This window comes from Bos mutus, chromosome 13 (genome assembly GCF_027580195.1).
Source record: "Bos mutus isolate GX-2022 chromosome 13, NWIPB_WYAK_1.1, whole genome shotgun sequence".
Taxonomy (NCBI): Eukaryota; Metazoa; Chordata; class Mammalia; order Artiodactyla; family Bovidae; genus Bos; species Bos mutus.
The window spans coordinates 56,932,140-56,953,979 of record NC_091629.1 but is presented as its reverse complement, the minus strand read 5'-3'; the positions used below and the strand labels follow the sequence as shown (position 1 = coordinate 56,953,979).

The following is a 21,840-nucleotide window of genomic DNA, read 5'->3' as shown; positions in this document are numbered from 1 at the left end:
ATGCAGGGGGCCCAGTTTGATCCCTGGTCAGGGCACTGGATCCCACATGTCCCAATTAAGACCCAGAGACCCAGGCACTGCCATATATATATACATATATATATATATAATAATATATTTAAAATAGTTTATATAAAATATATAAAATAATTCTTCTGGCATAGTCTCACAGTCAGAAAAACTCATTTATTTAACCTCCTCAGATTGTCTTGACTTCAGAATTTTTTTTCATGATAAACTATTAACACCAGTTTTGAGAAACACATTTTTTGAGAGCCTGCCTTAATAGATCATTAGGTTGTATAGCTGGGAGAATCTTCTAGGCTATATATCTCTAGTTTGGCCTCTTGTGTTCTGAACAGAATGACCTGCACCTACCACATTGGGAAAATTCCAGCGGACCAGGTAGAAGACAGAGTCCCCAGTGACTCAGGTCGGAAGCATCCTTTACTTGAGAAAGAAAAACAAAAGTGCAGTGTTGCCCTAAATAAACTCATCCAAACCTTGGATTCACACCCTATGGGAAAGTCACACATCAGGGTACTGGCATACACAGGCTTTTATTCTCCTTGTCTTAGTTTCAGTTACCCATCTGGTATCTTCTTTCCTGAGATGGACCCATCTCTTGGTCACAGCAGATGTACTCACACTGATGTTTAAAATCGAAGTAGAAGCCCTCTAATCTGATGTCATTGATGCCAAATGCAACTTGGTTAACTGAATGTTAGTGAGAGCAGAGAAAGATTTTTAAATGATTTATAAACCTTAAGGGGAGAAGGCAATGGCACCCCACTCCAGTACTCTTGCCTGTAAAATCCCACGGACAGAGGAGCCTGGTGGGCTGCCGTCTATGGGGTCGCACAGAATCGGACACGACTGAAGGGACTTAGCAGCATAAGCCTTAAGATATTCATTTTTTATTTATTTTCTCAGTGCACTGTGTGGCCATCGGATTTCAGTTCTCCGACCAGGGATCGAACCCATATACCCTACATTGGAAGCTCAAAGTCTTAACAATTGTACTTCCAGGGGAAGTCTCTTGTGATATTTATTTTAATTTATATCACATTTAGGTATGTGCTGTGTTGATTCTGTGACCCCATGGACTGTGATCCCCCTCCAGAGGATGTTGCCAACCCAGGGATCCAACCCAGGTCTCCCGCATTGCAGGCAGATTCTTCACCATCTGAGCCATGAGGGAAGCCTGAGAATACTGGAGTAGGTAGCCTATCCCTTCTGCAGGGATCTTCCTGACCCAGGACTTGAACCAGGGTCTCCTGCACTGCAGGCAGATTCTGCACCAGCTGAGCTACCGGGGAAGCCCTGTCACATTAGGTACAACGTGTAGATATTCAGTGGAGTTTCTCATTGTCTGCCTTCCGTTCCTGTAACATATCATTTACAATTTCTGGTTTCTGTTGGTTTCTTTAAAATGGAGCAAGAAATTAAATTTAATTTATAAATTAAAAATTTATATTTTTTTCCCATTCTTTTATAGTTAGCCCATTCATGGCAAGTTTGAGAGCAATTTTTAAGGAACTCTCTCCCTTACGAACATCCAAAAACATTCACCTTGTTTTTGGAGAAGTTAGACTCTCTCTCTGTATACTCATAGTACACTGGTTTAGAGAACAAATGTTAACAAATAACAATATTTCAATAATGAGTCTGGGGCTTCCCTATTGGTGGTTAAGAAGCTACTTTGCAATGCAGGGGATGTGGTTTCGATCCCTGCGCTGGGAAGATTCCACATGCCTTGGGGCAGCTAAGCCCAGGGACCGCAACTACTGAAGCCTGCACACCCAGAGCCTGTGTTCCGCAGTAAGAGAAGCCACCTCAGTGAGAAGCCTACCCACTACAGCTAAAGAGTAGCCCTTGCTCACCACAGCTAGAGAAAGCCTGCACACAACAACAAAGATACGGCGTAGCCAAAGATAATTAAAACAAACAAATAATGCTTACAATAGAAGTGAATACATTTAGGAACAGTTAAATAGACAACTCCACATGTGGGAACAGGGGCATGGATCTGCTAGAGATCAAGCTGCCAATGGGTGCATCAGGGTGCTAAGGGCCTCAGTTAGCAGGCTTTACAACAGAGGGACAGAGCATGCTGGCTGGAGAACGTTGACAGAATGCATATTACAATCATCTGATATGCTTTCTAGTATCCAGGTCAATTAAGCCATAAACTCTGGCCCCGGAGGGGTGGATCTTATACTATAGATATGGTTTCCAGAAACTCCTCCATTCTGTGTGTAGGGGGCCAAGTCTCACTGATGAACAGATCCCCCAAATGCTCTTCCTCCCAAGGACAGACGCTCTGAGGCCTCCCTGATTCAGGAGTGTCCCCAAACCAGCAAAAGCTGGGCATCCCAGGACACAAGCCCGCTTTCTTACAAGCACGCAGACCTAGGGAGAAAACCAGAGCTGGTCTCATTCTCTCCCTGTAAGTTCTCTCTGTCCTTCCTGGCTCCTCTTCATCTTCCCAGTTAATCCTTTCTGGGCCAGCTTTTCTGAGCAAAGACTTTGACCTGCCAAAAAGCTAGCCTTTATTGAGCACTTGCTGTGTGCTAGCTGCCTCACATAGAGTTCACTTAATCTTTGGTCAACCAACCCTCCCCATTCCACTGCCAACCAAGAACTGGATGGTCATCTCTCTGGATCACACTGCTGGGGCAGCCTAACGTTTATTCCTGTGCTGCTGCTGCTAAGTCGCTTCAGTTGTGTCTGACTCTGTGCGACCCCATAGACGGCAGCCCACCAGGCTCCCCCGTCCCTGGGATTCTCCAGGCAAGAACACTGGAGTGGGTTGCCATTTCCTTCTCCAATGCATGAAAGTGAAAAGTGAAAGTGAAGTCGCTCAGTCGTGTCCGACTCTTAGTGACCCCATGGACTGCAGCCTACCAGGCTCCTCCGTCCATGCGACTTTCCAGGCAAGAGTACTGGAGTGGGGTGCCATTAAATCCAATCTATCGCTGGCGCTAGACTCCAAGCCCCTTGAGGGCAGGGACCACATCTACTTGTTTGCACTGCATCCCCAGCACCTAGGCCAGTTCGTTGCCAACACTTGATTCAAAGGAATGAGTGAAAAGCCACAGGAAGGAGGTATCATTACCTCCATGTTATAGTTATAGACATAACTGAGACTTAACTGGCTTCAATAACTTATGCATGTTTTAGAACTACCCAGTGTCAAGAGTTATGATTAAAACTCAGGTTATTCTTTTTACTATAATTTTATGTATTTATTTAGTTTTGGCTGGGCTGGGTCTTCGCTGCTGTGCAGGCTTTTCTCTAGTTTTAGAGAGTAGGGGCTACTCTCTAGCTGCAGTTCTCAGGCTTCTCATTGCAGTGGCTTCTCTTGTTGCGGAGCACGGGCTCTGGGTCACGTGGGCTTCAGTAGTTGTGGTGAGCAGGCTCTAGAGCACAGGCTCAATAGTTGTGGCACATGGGCTTAGTTGCCCCGTGGTCTGTGGGATCTTCCTTGATCAGGGATCAAACCCGTGTCTCCTGCACTGGTAGGCAGAGTCTTTCCCAACCCAGGTTATTCTATACTAAACCTGAACAAGGATTGCAAGGAAAAGGCACTATTTCGGTTTTATTAAACTGAGGAGTCTGGTCTGTATATTAGGATGGCATTTACTGTGGTTATAGCCTTCATCAGTTTTTTACAAATATCCCAGTAACTCCCAGAGTTAGTCGTGAATATTCTCGGCAGCCACTGCCAGTCCCAACTGAGAATTTACTATACGCTGAGTTGTGAGGGAAAAGACAAGATACAGTTCCTGACCGTGAAAGAACAGTAAGGTTCATTCAGGAGATGCTCCCAGGTTCCCCAGATGTTCACTCAGGGCTTCCTTATGCCTGGGTACTGTGTAGATGATGAGATCATGGCAAATAAGCAAGATAGGATCCCATCCCTTCTTGGAAGCCACAGTCTGGTAGGAAAGGCTTAAGGTGAATAAACGATGATAAACATTGTTGGCTGTGACTGCACACAACGCCCAGAAGTACTGACATCATGTGGCAGTATCTGGTGGGGGGTGGGGGAGGGCTCAAGAAATCATCCTAGGTGAAGTCAGATTTAAGCTGAAGCTTGAAATGTCACTAGAAGTTGACTAAGGGAGGAGAGAGGAGAAGAGCACACCAAGAAAAAGAGGGGAGGCATGTGCCAAGGCCCTGAGGTAGGAAGGCGAGTATTCCTGGAGAGCCATTCAGGATGAATCCGGAGAGGTGGGCAGGGGCAGCCCACGTCAGGCCTTGCAGGCTGCTGAGAATCTTGGTCCTTACCCTGCAGGCAAGCCCTGTAATGTCTACAAGTTCAAGTGAGGGGCCATCCCAAAGGGTATGAGGGAGCACTTCCTTACACAGAGGGCCCTTCTCAGCCAGATGGCTATGGGTGGGTTCCCCTCTCCCTCTTTGGATGCATTCTTCCAGTCCCCAGAGAGAACTGTCCTGTCTTAGAGAGAGTCAGGCAGGGAATGACCCCAGCACTTGGCTCTTCCCCTTCCCAGGGCCCTGTCACTCCCAACCTCCCCTGGGTGTCTGCGCTTCTTGTCACTTGCTTGTAAGTTTCCTAATATAGCCTGGCCGTTTCCTCCCCAACTGGAGGCCAAGAGACACTCTCCTGTTGCAATCTCAGTTTTTCTTAGGCTTAAAGGGGCCACGTCAGCCCATCTCATGCCAAATTTAAGCTAAAGGTAGATTGGTTGATTTGATTTCACAAGCTATTCAATCCAGAGATTAGCTTTTTTCTTTCCTCCTGTTTACTATCTTCTCTGTCCTGTTCTTGTCTCATTGTCTGTCCACAATGTGCTGTCTCTTGTCCACTTCTCTGTCTCATTTTTTTTCTTTTTTCTTCTGAGACTTTTGGAAGGAGCACAGTCAGATATGGATGTGAGTTGTGACACTCTGCATTTATTAACTGTGTCATGTTGGGTGAGTCTTATGGGAGCCATTATAAACATCTCTCTGGTCATTTTTGCAGATCCATTTTCAACTGGCTAGAGCAGAAAGAAGAGAAAATAGTTATAAAATTCATGCTACTCCCTCATTCCTTCAACAAATATCTATTGAATATTGTTATTCAACAATATTTATTGAATAATATTATTATTTTAGGTACTAAGGATACAACAGTGAACAAAAAAGAATGGAAATCCTGCATTTATGGAACTTACATTCTACTAGGGAGATGTGCCGTGTGTGTGTGTGTGTGTGTGTGTGTGTGTGTGTGCTCAGTCATGTCCAACTTTCTGCAACCCCATGTAGCCTGCCAGACTCCTGTCCATGGGATTTTTCAGGCAAGAATACTGGAGTGGGTTGCCATTTCCTTCTCCAGGGAATATTCCCGACCCAGGAATCAAACTCCCATCTCCTGTGTCAGCAGGTGGATTCTTTACCACTGAGCCACCAAGGAAACCCAGGGAAGATAGTCAAAAAACAAAAGAAAAAGCAAAATATATGTAATATTAGATATGCTATGAAGGAACAAAAAGCAAAGAAGGAAGGGGAAAGAAATTTGGGTGGGTGTTAGCATTTTACTTATTTTTACAAACATTTATTTAGTTAGTTGCATTGGGTCTTGATTGCAGCACGTGGATCTTTGTTGCGTCACGAAGGATCTTTTGTTTTGGCAAAGGGACTCTCTAGTTGTGGTCGCAGGCTTTGTTGCTCTGCGGCATGTGGGATTTTAGTTCCCCGACCAGGACTCGAACCTGTGTCCCCTGCATTGCAAGGTGGATTCTTAACCACTGGACCACCAGTGAAGTCCCAGGCAGATTGTAATTTTAAATAGGGTGGTCAGGTAAGCCTCAGTGAGCAAACACTTCAAGGACATTGGGAGGGAAAAGAGTTCCAAGCAGAGGGAACAGCCAGTGCAAAGGTCTGAATGCGAGCATGCCTCTTGGGTTGACCTTAGGGGTCCCTTAGCAGCCATCCTGGAGAAGGCAATGGCAACCCACTCCAGTACTCTTGCCTGGAAAATCCCATGGACAGAGGAGCCTGGTAGGCTGCAGTCCATGGGGTCGCGAAGAGTCAGACATGACTGAAGCAACTTAGCAGCTGCAGCAGCCATTCTGGGTATTTGTTGGGAAGCCATTTGGTTGTTTGGTTAACCAGGGCTGCATATCAGCTTGTGTTTAAAACACAGGCTCTGAATTGCCCCCTCACTTCAGCGAACATGCTGTGTCAGGCACTGTTCTGTACTCCAGGCACAAAGATGGAGGCAGAGAAATGGCTTTCAGGGGTGCTGCTGCGGGGAGGAAGATCCAGAAGGCAGAACAGGTGTTGGGGAGCTGGGAGGGGAGGTGACAAGTTGGAGATGCTGTGTCACATCTGGGGGCACCTGTCTTCAAGGTGGTGCTGCAGAGGGGAAGAGGTTGGGGATATAGTCAGGATAACCAGCAGGAGATAGGTGGCAGTTATAAAAGTACCAGATGATGCAATCCCCCAGGGAGGACAGGGGAGGGCGGGGGAGGTCTTAGATGGAGGGAGGTCTTGGATGGAGCCCCAGGGAGCACAGCCTCTTAGGATGGGGGTGGAATATGAAGTTATTTTGTAGCTTTGTATCAGCTTGTTCATGCAGCTAGGTGACCACACACACTAGCACAACTTTGCAGAATCACAAAATCACACTCATATCTTTTCCTTCATAGTTCATCAGCAATATTAACTCATTTAAACCTCCAACAACCCTATGAGGTTAGAGGCAACTGTTAATCTGTTCTAACGGGTGAGACAGCTGAGACACAGAGAGGTTAAGTTACTTGCCCAAAGTTACACAGCTAGCAAGGGCCAAGGCAGGATTCAGACCCAGCAGCCTGGCTCCGGAGTCTGTGCTTCTAACCACTACTCTCTTCCGCCCCTCTATGCATGTCACAGTCACGTGCACAGATTCTAGTTCCCAGGAGCTCATGTGTTCATACTCATGGACACGCAAGGCCTTCTTGCTAATAGCTCCCTGTACATGCCACTATCCTTCGTACATGTAGTGTCAATGGTCTCAGTTTCATTAATGCACCCAACCTCACACCCTCACTCAGCATCGGGTGTCTCAATCTCAGATTACGTTGCACTTCAGCACTCAGATGGCCTTGCGTACTCAGACCTCACACATACCCGTAATGTCACCTCTGCTAGGCACTCACGCCATGTGTGCACACGGCATCAGACACACATGAGCCTATACAGTCAAAAGACACTGATATTCATGCCCCCAACCGTCTTCTCTACACATGGCCTTGCACAAATACACACTTGCCCATGCCCTCCAACATTCATACCACCATGAAAACACCGCCTTAGCCATTCATGACCTTGGACCTTCACTTCACCTTGAACACCAGGATAACCATGCACAAACATTTAACCTTACATACAGAGCCTTGCCTGCTCACAAGTTTGTACTTTTTGATCCTCTAAGTCTTGCACCTTTACAACTTTACCTGTCCTTGCACACTGAAGACCGCAGATGCTCTCATAACCTTACATACATCTCATGATGACCCGTTGGTGTGATCTCGGTCACCCCCTGTGCACACACTGCCTTGCACACTCATGCTTCCACATGCTCCCCTACCTTGCACACTCACACAAATGCAATTTTCACACTACCTCACAAACTCACTGTCTTACCCACTCTCCCTCTGGCACTTTTCATTTCTCTTGTGTGATTCCATTTCTACGCACGCTCAGTTAACTTCACACTCACAGAGCCTCACCTGCTCACTCTTCACTTAAAAAGGCTCTCTCAACCTCACTCTGTTTGGCACACTAAAGACCCTAGTGTGTTCCCACCAGCAGAAATATACACACTGTCTGCTCATGTCCTGGCACACTCGTGTAACTCCATGCACTCGAGGGACCTCGCCTGCTGGCACAGCTTCACACACTGATGCCCTTCGCCATTCCACTTCACTCCATCTGGCATGCTCGTGACCTTGACACGTTCCCACCAATGGGACTATTCACACCACTGCATCAACGCCTGGCTTTCAGGCATGTGTTCTCACACACTCAGGCAATCTCAACCCTCGGAGGCCCGCTGGCTCCGGTCACTCCACATCCCCTGCCCCTCGACGGCCTGGCCGTGGCACGGCCGGGCTCCCTGGCAGCCCTGGGAGCCCCACTGACCGTCCTCTCCTCGCCCGCAGGGACGTACCAAGGCCAGTTCACCAACGGCATGCGCCACGGCTACGGCGTGCGCCAGAGCGTGCCCTACGGGATGGCCGTGGTGGTGCGCTCGCCGCTGCGCACGTCGCTCTCGTCCCTGCGCAGCGAGCACAGCAACGGCACGCTGGCCCCGGACTCGCCCGCCTCGCCGGCCGCCGACGGCCCCGCGCTGCCCGGGCCGGCCATCCCGCGCGGCGGCTTCGCGCTCAGCCTCCTGGCCAACGCCGAGGCGGTGGCGCGGGCGGCCAAGGGCGGCGGCCTGTTCCAGCGGGGCGCGCTGCTGGGGAAGCTGCGCCGCGCCGAGTCGCGCACGTCCCTGGGCAGCCAGCGCAGCCGCGTCAGCTTCCTCAAGAGCGACCTCAGCTCGGGCGCCAGCGACGCCGCGTCCACCGGCAGCCTGGGCGAGGGCGCCGACGAGGCCGCGCCCTTCGAGGCCGACATCGACGCCACCACCACCGAGACCTACATGGGCGAGTGGAAGAACGACAAGCGCTCGGGCTTCGGCGTGAGCGAGCGCTCCAGCGGCCTCCGCTACGAGGGCGAGTGGCTGGACAACCTGCGCCACGGCTACGGCTGCACCACGCTGCCCGACGGCCGCCGCGAGGAGGGCAAGTACCGCCACAACGTGCTGGTCAAGGGCACCAAGCGCCGCGTGCTGCCGCTCAAGAGCAGCAAGGTCCGCCAGAAGGTGGACCACAGCGTGGAGGGCGCCCAGCGCGCCGCCGCCATCGCGCGCCAGAAGGCCGAGATCGCCGCCTCCAGGTAGGACCCCTGGGTGGGGCCCGGATGGGCAGCGTCCCACTCCGGGAAGGGTCCCGGGCCAGCGCAACCTCAGAGGCCCTGTTCCTGCTTCTTTCACCATCAAGGGTTTCCCCCCAAGACTTTATATAGCGGGTTTATTGGCGTGCTTCGGGATCTCATGTCACCTGTTCACCCATCCATTCATTGTCCATCCATCATCCATCCATTTATACACTCGATTCTTCCCACCCACAGCTTCACACACTTCACCAATCCCTCCCTTCACTTAAACCTTATGTTCACCCAACTTTTATAATATTGACCTAAACAACCATCTCTCTACCCAACTGTCCATCCCACCCACCCAGCCACTTAATTTTCTGTTTGCTCATTCTATCACCCAGTTACCCATCCAACCACCCAGCAACCTATTCAACCACCTAGTCACCCATCCAACCACCCTGTCATTCATCCATTCATCCACCCACTTCGCTCACCCAACTTCTCTACTACTCACCCTAGCAATCCCTCCATTCGCCCAACTCCTCTATCCATCCATCCACTCAGCCCCTGTATAACATCCACCTTATCCACCCAACCATTTCTTCATCTATCCATTCAGCTTTCCATCTTTACACCCACTCAACCAAGCGCTCACCCCCCCCATCCATCCACAACCATTCTTCCAGCCACCCAAACACCCGTTCAACCACCCATCCATCCCCAGCACCCACATTCACTCAACTTCTCCCTGTCTGCTGAACCACCAGCCATCCTAACATCCAACCATGCATCCATTTACCCCACCACCTTCATTCATCTGATTTCCTCCATTTATTAGTCACCCCTTTACCCAATCATGCTTCTGTCTACTGAAACAACATCCGCTTCTACCACCTGCCCAGTCATCCAGCCATCCACTCATTATCCATCCATCCAACCACCTTCATCACCCAAACAGACCCAGCAACCCATCCGCCTGTCCATTCTCTCAGCCACCTCCACTGACCCATCCCCCAGCCCTTCGTCCATCCACTCTCCATCCGCTTAGTACCTACGCTTTCATCCACATTCGAGTCCCTCTATGTCTTCTCACTGTATTTCAGAAAAAGTTCCAATATTACCTTCAAACGTTTATAATACCTGCTGTGTGCATGGCATTATTTTAAGTGGTTTACAAATATCTACTCATTCAGTCTCCTTCATGACTTTGTACTATTTTTGTCCCCATTTTACAGATGATATAAATGAGGCTCTGAAAGATAAAGTTGCAAATCACCCAGGTAGTGAGTGGCCAGGTAGTAAGTGGTTCCTGCCCTCCTATCCAGCCTCAGTTTCTACCATCGTATCCTAGGACCTGGATTTTTGGCTCTGTACTAGTCATACTGGCCTTTCATCATCCTTCTCTAGTTCTACCTGTCCGAAGGCTTTTGTTCCTGCTGATTCCTCTGTCTGGACTACTCTTCCTTCCTCTTGCTGCTCCTTAATTTCTATTCCTCCAGAGATCGGGTCAAGTCTGACCCCCATATAGAGCTGATGAAGCCTCACCCCCTGTCACAGCCTGACTCTCACTCAGCTGCATAGATGTCTTCTTACAACATTCACAGTTGCAACTTTATGCTGCTTATATTATTTGTTTATATTCTAACTCTTATAATGGGCTTCCTGTGAGCCAGTCACCATTCTGATGTCTTCACGTATGTGTGTTAGTTGCTGAGTCGTGTCTGACTCTTTGTGACCCCATGGACTGTAGCTCACCAGGCTCCTCTGTCCATGGGATTCTCCAGGCAAGAATACTGGAGTGGGTTGCCAGTCCCTTCTCCAAGAGATCTTCCCAACCCAGGGATCAGACCCAGGTCTCCTGCATTGCAGGCGGATTGTTTACCATCTGAGCCACCAGGGAAGCCATCAGGGATGTATCAGATCAGATCAGATTAGATCAGTCACTCAGTCGTGTCCGACTCTTTGCGACCCCATGAATCACAGCACGCCAGGCCTCCCTGTCCATTACCAAATCCCGGAGTTCACTCAGACTCACGTCCATCAAGTCAGTAATGCCATCCAGCCATCTCATCCTCTGTCGGTCCCCTTCTCCTCTTGCCCCCAGTCCCTCCCAGCATCAGAGTCTTTTCCAATGAGTCAACTCTTCGCATGAAGTGGCCAAAGTACTGGAGTTTCAGCTTTAGCATCATTCCTTCCAAAGAAATCCCAGGGCTCATCTCCTTCAGAATGGACTGGTCGGATCTCCTTGCAGTCCAAAGGACTCTCAAGAGTCTTCTCCAGCACCACAGTTCAAAAGCATCAATTCTTCGGCGCTCAGCCTTCTTCACAGTCCAACTCTCACATCCATACATGACCACAGGAAAAACCATAGCCTTGACTAGACAGACCTTTGTTGGCAAAGTAATGTCTCTTCTTTTGAATATGCTATCTAGGTTGGTCATAACTTTCCTTCCAGGGATGTATAGTAACTCATTTCATTTTTACAAGGTCATGAGGAGGTAGGCACTGCTGTTAATCCCGTTTTGCAGGTGTTGACGAACTTCGGGGGCAACAGAGGGTGTGGCAGGACAGCCGTGAGAGGTACCAGCCTGTCCTCGTGCCGAGAACCCTCCTGCTGGCGGCTCGACATGGCCTGGGATGGAGGCTTTCACACTGTAGTCTTAAGGGTTAAGCAGGAGCAGGGCTGAGTCTTAGCTCTTTCATCCTTCAGCTCAGACCTGAAAGACGGGCAACTCAGTTTGCCCATCTGAACTTCCGTTCCCTGTCTGCGATGCCACCATTTCTTACGTGTATGTTCTTGGCTAAATCAACCTCAGTTGTCCCATCTATAAAAATGGGTGGGTCTGAGGGTTAAGAAACATAGTCCGTGTCCAGTGGTTCACAGCTCTGTCATGGGACGAGTTCTCTCAGAAGCCAACTTTGAGATGGAGATGAATATGCAGGAGTTTACGGGCACATTCTGAGGACCAATATCTGGGGAAGGGAAGGAGGAGGACTGGGCAGAGGGTCATGCTGGGCTGCAATGCAGTCTCCACAGTGCCTCAGCAGACCCCAAGGGGCGCCCTGCAGTGGAGAGGACCTTCAAAGTTCTCCCAAGTTGAAGTGAGGGAGCTGGATCTTTGGAGCCTCTGCATTGAATCCAAGCTGACCTCCAGAAGGCACATGACCTGGGGCTGGTCGGCTCTCTCTAGCTAGTGGCCGTCCCTGGACAGGACTGACAGTAGGCTGTACTCTGAGCAGCTTGAGGGCAGGAGGAGGCGAGAAATAAATCCTGGGTTTTGAAGGGGAAACTGGGTGGCACATCAGAGTACCCACCGCTGTGCTGGACACCTAGCCAAGGGCTCCACAGATGCTAGTTATCATGACCTTCCGTGAATCCGTTTTACAGATGTGGAAGCTGAGACCCAGAGAAGGAAGACAGTGCACTTCAGGCCACCCGACAAGCAAGTGAGAGAACCAGGGCTTCAGCTCCTGGATTTCTGGTTCCAAAGCTTTAACCGGCACATTTGCCCACTCTAAACATTGTAAACTTTCAGTTGCTAGGAATGTGTGAATAGTTACTGTCATTAAGGCAGAAAGAAGGTATGGGTGATTTTCTTAAGATTTCTTGGTCAGGGGCAGAGCCAGATAGTCATATGATTTATTGGATGCTTTTAGGAGCACTTTATAATATTTATTTGGCTGCACAGAGTCTTAGTTTGCAGCACACGGGATCTTCAATCTTTACAGCATGTGGGATGTAGTTCCCTCACTGGGAATTGAACCCAGGCCCCTTGCCTTGGGAGCTCTGAGTCTTACCCAGTGGATCACCAGTGAAGTCCCAAGGGGTCACTTTTTAAAAATAGTACTTTGATGTTGGAATCATTGTAGGATTACTGAAGAGCTGCAAAGGTAGTACAGAGAGTTCCCATATACTCTTAACCCAGATTCCTCTAATGTCAACTTCTTTCATTACAGTGACACATTCATCAAAGCCAACATTCATACCTTACTGTTAACTAAACTTCAGACTTTCAGGTGGTGTCTGCTGGGTTTCTCTGCTGTCAAATTACCATTTTATCCTCCCCCTAATTTAATCTCTGGATCCCAGACATCCAGTTCAGCCCACACTCAGAAGGGTCTGGAATTAAACCTCTGCCTTTTTGGAGGGGAAAGTATCCATATACGTAACTAGAAATTCTTCTGTATGGAAGATTTGTCTCTTCTCTCCAAAGGAACATTTAAAGTTATTATGCCAAGTGTATATAGTTACGACAGGCATAAGCCAAGGCTGTCCTGTGCCAGCCTGGGGCTCCAAAGAGCTTAAATGAGGTAAGAGCTTAAACTCTTGATTTGGAAGTCCATGAGTTGGAATTCTGGCTCTTGTATTGAATTGCTGTGTGACCTTGCCCAAGTCGCCTCACCACTCTGAACCCTGGCTCTTCTTTCTTTCCTGGGTTTGTTTGGGGGAGTAGATGAGATAATGCCTGAAAAATGCCTGGCACAGAGCAGCCAACAGCAAAGCAGTCTTTACCATCGTTTAACATGTTCAATTTTAAAGGTGATGAAATGGAAGCTTGCAGAGAAGGAGGGATTTCCCCAAGGTCTTCCCCTGCTGGGGACAAAAGCTTGCCCCTCTCCGCCCCCCTTGCTTTCCCTACCCTCCCTGTCCTTTCTGCTAAGGCTGTGCCCTTGAACATGAAGACACTGAGCTCCCTCCAAGAAGGCTGCCAGACCCATGGCTGGGCACTGAGTCTCAGGAGTGAGAAGGTGGTGCCAGCTTCCTCCATGTGGTGCCACCGGGAGGGGAGGTTAGGATTCCTTATCCTGGATGCCCACAGAGCTGGTGGCACTGGGGTGGGGGTGGGGAGTGTGGGTAGCTGCTTGACTCGGTTTTAAGCTCAGATTGAATTTCCAATTAAGGGAATCTTTGGGTTAGGAGGAGCCTCGCTCCCGGGGGCTTTGTTGAGTAATCAGGCTGCAGAGAACAGAGAGCCTTTCTCCCAACCTCCTTGGCCCAGGCAGCCTGGGGTTTCTCTCCATTGTGGCCTCAGATTGTCTGCTCTGGGCTTGAAAGGAACTTCTCAGCTCAAAGTCTAGGACCAGGACTGCTTTCCCAGGGAGAAGGGGGAGAGCTGAGATGTCTCATTCCCTAAAATGTGCTCTAGATTGAAGGCGACTCTAGCTTTGCGCTGTCCAATATGGTAGCCCCTGGCCTTGTGTGTCTGTCGAGGTCTTAAAGTGTGGCTGATACAAATTGAGATGCACTGTAAGTGTGAAGCAGACCCTGGCTTTCAAAGACTTCATAAGAAAAATATGTAAAGGAACCTAGTAATAAATTTTTATATTGATTACAGGTTGAAATGTTTATATTTCTTGCGGGGGGGGGGGATGTGGACCATTTTTAAAGGCTTTGTTGAATCCACTTACAGTATTGCTTCTGTTGTGTATGTTCTGGTTTTTTTTTTTTGGCCATGAGGCATGTGGGATCTTAACTCCCCAACCAGGGGTTGAACCTGCAATCACCTATGTTAGAAGGCGATGTCTTAATCTCTGGACTGCCGAAGTCCTGAAATGATTATATGTTAGATATAATGGGTTGGAGAAAGCATATTATTGTAATAAATTTCACTTGTTTCTTTTAACATTTTTGAATGTGGCAACTAGAAAAGTAAAAAAAAAAAAAATTGCATGTGTGTCTCATGTTATACTTTTCTTGGGCAGTGTTGCTCCTAGATCCATTCAGGGCCCTAAGGAGATGGTCCAGCTCCTTCACTGACCAGATAAGGAAACTGAGGTACGGAAAGGGACAAAGAAAGGCTCATAGCCACTAGGTGGTCAAGGGGGTATTAGCTTCAGGGTTTCTGATTTTGTGGCTACTCTCGCTTTTTGTAATGCCTTTTAAGGTCATGGATGCTGGGCTGTGGAAGGAAGCTGGGATGTTTGAGGAGGCATCTCAGCCCTTCTGGTTGTCATGCCAACACCCTGATAAACGGCTCCCTTCTGGAAGGAGCACAGGGAGAGGTTCTGAGTGGAGCTTGCCCTCTGCTGCTGCCGCCCATATCTTGTCTTCTCTGCAGATTGCAATTCTCTTATGTCTAAAAGGAAATGAATGTTTACCTCGAAACGTTTTCACAAAAGTTAAACCAGATACTATATACGCAGCATTCAGGACAAGGGCCAGAAGTAGGAAGCACTCAATAAATATTAGCTGCTGTTGTCATTGTCTAGGATTCTTGTTGTTATTGCTGTCATTGTGCCACGGCAGCAGAGGCAGGGGCTGGCCTGCGGGAGTTCTCAGCCTCCCCGGGGTGTGACGTTTGCAACATCTCAGGTTCTGGACCATGGTGGCATCGGTGTGACCCTGAAGATAGGGTCCCCTGAACACATGTGTTCTCTGCTCCTCCACGTGCCCACCCCGATTCCCACCCACTCCCTGACTGACCCTGGAAGTTCCCAGGTTGAATGCAGGGTTAGAGTTGGCGTTGTGAGTTGCTGAGAGGTGAATTTCTCAGATGAGCAGAAGCTAAGAGCTTGGCAAGCTTAGAGCCAAGAGCTTGGCTATGACATTGGACAGATCCAGGTTTGAATCTGCGTTCAGCTTCTTACAAACCGTGTGACCTTAAGCAAGTTACCTCACTTCTCTATGCCTCACTTTCCATTTCAGTCAACTAGGAATCACATTCTCTTTCAAAGTATTGTTGCAGAGGATAAAAGAGATAGCCCATGTAAAGGGCCTTTGCTTTGAAAGCGTCCAAGGAGGTGTACACTGTTAACAATGAATTGTGTTATAATGAGTCATTCTGCACTGATCTGAGTCTCCCTTGAGAATGATATTAATATCAGCTGGAGGGAGCCTATCATCTCTCACAGTCCCAAAAACAATTTCCCAGGCTTGTATTTCTGCAGGCCACAGTCCCAATTTTTGCTACATCCACATATCACCTCTGTTTTCCAATCTCAGTCATTTCAGTCACTCAGTCGTGTCTGACTCTCTGCGACCCCATGAACCATAGCACGCCAGGCCTCCCTATCCATCACCAACTCCTGGAGTCCACTCAAACCCATGTCCGTTGAGTCGGTGATGCCATCCAACCCATCTCACCCTCTGTCATCCCCTTCTCCTCCCGTCTTCAATCTTTCCTAGCGTCAGGGTCTTTTCTAATGAGTCAGTTCTTCATATCAGGTGGTCAAAGTATTGGAGCTTCTGCGTCAGTGTCAGTCCTTCCAATGAATATTCAGAATTGATTTCCTTTAGGATTGACTGGTTTGATCACCTTACAGTCGGAGGGACTCTCAAGAGTCTCCTCCAACACCACAGTTCAAAAGCATCAATTCTTCGACTCTCAGCTTTCTTTATGGTCCAACTCTCATATCCATACATGACTATTGGAAAAACCATGCTTTGACTATATGGACCTTTCCAATTTAATCTCTATCTTCAAATCAACTTACTTTAACATATGTACACTTACTGAAAAGGAAGACTTTGGAACACTGTTAAAAATGAGAGACCCATATCACGGGAGGTTCTGAAAACAGAATGCTATTCAAGTCTGAGGTCAACCTGAGGTCAACCTTAAGGCCAAAGATGCTAAGCCTGAAGTCTGGTCCCGTTTTGCTGAAAAGAGACATTGGCTAGAGATTGACAGGTGTGAGAGACCTGTAAGCACCTGACCAGGGTTGGTCCTTGACTAACAAAAAGAATGGGTCTGGTGCTATTTCTTCCCTTTTTTTTTATGAAGAGTTTTTATTTATTGATTTAGTTTTGGCTGCACCGGGTCATCATTCCTGCTCATAGGCTTTCTCTAGTTGCAGTGAGTGGGCTTGATGTGGTGGTTTCTCTTGTTGCAGAGTGTGGGCTCGGTAGTTGTAGCTAACGGGCCTAGTTGTCTGGTGGCACGTAGGGTCTTCCCAGACCAGGGATCAAATCCATGTTCCCTGCCTTGGCCGGCGAATTCCTAACCACTGGACCCCCAGGGAAGTCCTGGCGCTGTTTCAGGCTGTGATTTCACATCTGCCAGCACTCATTTCCAGCCCCTCCAGGTTTTGCAGACCATCCTGGGAAGAGGGGCTGGCCTTGGACTAGGGCTAAGTTTTCCCATGTTTGCGCCTGATTATTTAATTTTTGTTTAACAAGGATCTATATAGTTCTTATTTTTAGGATCCAGAAGGATTCTAAGTACCTTAGTTATATTAACTTAATCCTCAGAACAACCCTATGAGGAAGGTACTATTATTCCCATTTTACGGATGAGGAAACTGAGGCACAGACAGATTGAGTGTCTCAATCAAGGTCATTCCTCTCAGTAATGGCAGAGCTGGGAGTTGAGACCCCAGAGCCAAGAGATCTGGTTCTAGAATGGCCTTAACCATAACCTAACCTTTAGCTGGTTTTCTTTCAGAAGTGTTGATTAGCACTTACTCTGGGCCAAGCTTGTACTGGGACACTGGGCACCCAAAGGATCAGCATGGCTGGCCTCCTCTGGGGACTCACAGCCTAGTGGACAAGACAGGCTGGAATCTGACACGATCAGTGGTGTGTTAGAGGAACAAAGAGTAACTATTTGCCCCAGAGGTGGTCTGGGAGATTCCCTGCAGGTTGTGGGTAAGTCTGCTTAGGAGTTTGCCAGGTGGAGAAGTGGGAGAGAAAGGTCATTCCAGGTAAAGCCACGGAGGTAGGAATGTGTGTGGTTTATTTTGGGAGCCATGAGTCATTGGCAGGGGTGCCATGGGTGGGGAAAACGATTAGAGATGAGGCTGGGAAGGCAGCTTAGGGCCAGGTGAGGACGGCTTTGAACGCCGGGTAAAGGAGTTTGGAACTTACTATGCAGCAGGCACTGTTCTAAATGCTTAGCTAAATCCACTCATCTAATTCTAACTGTGGCACATAGAGACTGTTAGAACATACTCCAAGTCACATAGGTAGACTGAGCGATAGATCCATTATTCTAGCCCCAGAGTCTGTGATCTTACCTGGGACAGTTTCTGCCACTTCAGATAGGTAATTTCTCTCTTTGCTCTTTTTCTTTTTTTTTTTACGTTGTTCAGAACAGCATACTTGCTGAAATGTAAGGAAATTCAGAATGATAGAAGATAAAAACTAATAAAACATCTTTTCTACTTCCGTTTTGATTGTACCTTTAAAGTAGCCACTGCTAACACTTCACGCATAGCATCATTCCGTTTACCTATTCTGGTTTGTGATTTTTTGTTTTTATTTTCCACAACCGAACTACCTACATAGTGTTCTTCATTTTGCTTTTAAACTTAATACGTTTTGAGATCTCGTCATCGTGTGTACATACTGCCTTCGTCTTTTTAACAGTTGCATAATATTCCACAGTTTGGATGCGGCTTGGCTTATTTAACCAGATCTCTCATGACGGAGATTGAAAGCATTTCATGTTGTCACAATTACAAACAAGGCTGCATTGAACATCCTTGGACCCATGTTCTTGCTCATGGATCTGGTTAAAGGGATGGCTCAGCCAGGTACCCTATCCTCTCAGGGCTACTCAGGCATCATTTGAATGCATTGGAAATATAAGGCCATTAGCCCAGGTCTTTGCAAGGGACTGACTCTTGACATTCATGGTCAAAATGTAAATTCAGTGGTCTCTCCCCTGAAAAGATCTGTGATACCCTTGAGTGGATTAACACAAACAAACACCCCTATCTAAGGTCCCACTGCCCCCTCCCCATATATGTTCAACAGGTATTTAAGAGTAATCATTGCAAGGCATGCCAAGTTGTTAGCCTGCTGGGATGCTCCCATGTCTCTGCCTGTCATCCTTGCTCACACAGATGTACGTTTATGGGTTAAATTCCTAGAAGTGGAATTGCTGAGTCAAAAAGAATGTGTGTTTTAATTATTATCAGAATCCCAGTTCATCTCCAAAAATGGTTGCACCAAATTTATAACCCAACCCAACAATGTATAAGAGGGTATTTTCCTCACACCATCATCAGCACCATGATTATCAGTCTTTTGCATCTTTGCCAAATTGTTTGAGGACAGTCGGGTGTTCCATGAACCCAGTGGTCCCTGTTAACTTGCCCAGGCCCACAAAAGCAGAAATTCTCCCTTGTTCTATTTCCAGCTGACCTCCAGAGATTCCTGGATATGGGGTTCCATCAGGGAGGATTAAACGCCCAGGGGGTGGCCTCAACATGTTGGAAGGGCCCCAAACCCCGGATTCCTGCCCCCGCATCCTATCCCTCTTCTGAGAAGTGCCAGATGGACAAAATCCCCTTGCTCCCAGAGACCGAAGCCCAGGATGAATGGAATTTCCTGAGTTGTCAGAGCTGGATTCTCATGATATACACGAGGCAGCTGTGACTCTAAGGCCTCTGAGCCCAGTGGTCTAGGGAGAGAGAAGAGATTGCCTGGGTCCCTGGCAGCAGGGCGATGTTCAGACTGTAGGGCAGAGTGTTTGGGGGAGCCAGGCCTTCGGAGCTCGGAGAGTGGAGGTGCAGAGAAAACACTCAGCATCACTCCCATCAGTCCTCAGATAAAGCTAGTCAGAGGATGCCACCCAACGTGTTCATTTAGCAGATGGAGAAACTGAGGCCTCAAAAGGGGCAGTGACCCAGAGAGAGGAGCATGGCCAGAGGACAGAGTTGGGGGGCTCTTGCAAAACCTCACTTGGTTTCTGGGTCACGTTTAATAGATCAACCAGGAAGAGGACAGGGATCTGGGAAGTGGAAAAGAGCATTTTATCTCCCCCCCGCCTGGCCCTATAAACTGTGGTTCAGTCTGGCTCTAGAACCTTTCCAGCTTGATATTTCAGCCTAAATAGCAGTCAGAGAACAGACAGGCCAACAGCCTGCACTTTGGGGAGAAAGATCACCTTTTTGTTGCAATGCCAGGGTTTCCCCATGTCCCAGTAGAAGGTCCAACCCTGCGAAGCCAGTGCGTGGCCCTGACCATGGCAGCTGAGCTGGGCCTCAGTGCAGCAGCTCCAGGGACTCGGGGGGCATCACTGGAAGGGCCTGGACACCGGGTGTTAGAATAACAGTAACGGTGAGAATGATAGTGGTGGCCATACGGCCAAGTGCTTGAGGGCTCAGACTCGGGGCCAGGCTGCCTGGGTTCTAGTCCTGGACACTTGATAGCCTTATGGGCAAGTAACTTCCCTCCAAAGTTTGTCTCTCCATTTCTGTTTTTTTTTTAAATTTTTACCATTATAGTTTATTTTATTCATTTGGCCACAGCAGATCTTAGTTGCAGCACGTGGGATCTAGTTCCCTGACCAAGGATTGAGCCCAGGCCCCCTGCATTGGGAGTGTGGGGTCTTAGCCCCTGGACCACCAGGGAAGTCCCTCTGTCCCTCCATTTCCTCATCTCTAAGATGGGGATCATGAGAGGACCAGCCTTGGGCGCATGAGAGGATCGAGCCCTTAGGATGGGGCCAGGCACAGGTCAGGGCCACGTTCTGACCACTGGGTACCGGACTCTGTGCTAATTCCCTTTTATACGCATCATTTCATTTAATCCTCATGAAAGTGTTAGTTGCTCAGTTGTGTCCGACTCTTTGTGGCCCCATGGACTGTAGCCCCCCCACCCCCAGGCCCCATGGACTGTAGCCCAACCCCGCCCCCCCCCGCCCCCAGGCTCCTCTGCCAATGGAATTCTCTAGGCAAGAATACTGGAGTAGGTTGCCATTTCCTTCCTCCGGAGATCTTCCCGACCCAGGAATCGAACCTCGGTCTCCCGCATTGCAGGCAGATTCTTTACTGTCTGAGCCACCGGAATGGAGCCAAATCCTCATGAGGGCAGTGCTATTTATTATAGTAACCCATTTCACAGGTGAGGAAACTAGCCCAAAGTCCCCAAGTAACTGATACAACAAGGCTTAGATTTTCTGATCTGGACTCTACCCTCCTAAGCACTGTTGGAAGAAAAAGTCTTTGAGTGCTAACATTTCAGGTTACTATCCTGCCAGTCAGATACTCTGTGCCTTGACCTTGGTGCCTGGCCAGCCATCTTTTTGTATGGCAGAGCAGTTGAAAGCCTGGGGAGGTGAAGAAATTGAGGTTCAAATCCCGCTCTGTTTCTCTCTCTCTCTCTCTCTCTCTCTTTTTTGGCTGTGCTGGGTCTTCACTGTGGCACAGGGCTTAGTTGCCCCGCAGCATGTGGGTTCTTAATTCCCCGATGTGGGATCTTAGTTCCCCCACCAAGGATCGAACCAGCGTCCCCTGCATTGCGAGGCAGATTCTTAACCACTGGACCACCAGGGAAGTCCCCCACTCTGTTTCTTGCAGACATTATGTCCTTTGTCCTTCCTGAGCCTCACTTTCCTCATCTGCAGAATGGAAACAGTTAACAGCCTGGCCTCCCACGTCGTGATGAGGGCTAAATGAGATGATGTGTGTAGAGGACTTTATGCAGTCTCGGTGTTAGGTAAGGAGAGGCCCTGGCCAGCTTTATCATCATTCTTCTTAACCAGAGAGTCAGGCACGTGGAACTCAGTGAGGCAGGCTGGCATTTCCTCCAAGCTTCATCCTTCCCCAAGCGCAGGCTGTTTCACTCCCCTGGGTTTCCAAAGCCCAGTCCAACTTCCACTTGACTTCCTAAGTCCACACCAGTGGGTCCCTGCCATTGGGAGAGCAGTTAAAAATAAAGCCCAGTCTTCAGATCCTTCAAGTAAACACCCAGCTCTCTAAAAATAGCATCTTTTTGCCACAGGTCTCCAGAGCCAGGGCGGGCTTGCAGGATGGAAATTGGCGAGCCTGGTTCTCACAGACAGGCAGGCTGGGGCCAACTGTCCATCATCCTGCCTTGCTGCTGAGCTTCTCAGCCTGAGGGGCAGCCAAGGGCCCCTTGGAGTCTACAGCCTTAAACTGGCCACCAGCGCCTCTCACTGTGCCACTGTAAGGGCCCCTCATCAGCTCTTCAGTTTTCTTCCTGCCCTAGACTCTGCTCAGTAGCTGGAGTGA

At 48.7% G+C, this 21,840-nt stretch overlaps 1 protein-coding gene across 3 annotated transcripts in view; it reads left to right on the top strand.

Moving 5' to 3' along the window:
* JPH2 (junctophilin 2) overlaps positions 1 to 21,840 on the top strand; it is a 74,744-nt gene that overhangs the window by 17,341 nt on the left and 35,563 nt on the right. For all 3 annotated transcript variants that reach the window (XR_011466601.1, XR_011466602.1, XM_070381772.1), the window contains exon 2: positions 8,157 to 8,937. Coding sequence is in view for 1 of the 3 variants with exons in the window: in XM_070381772.1 (XP_070237873.1) it covers positions 8,157 to 8,937 (781 nt within the window). In the remaining 2 variants the exon portion in view is untranslated. The remainder of the gene's footprint in view (positions 1 to 8,156; positions 8,938 to 21,840) is intronic.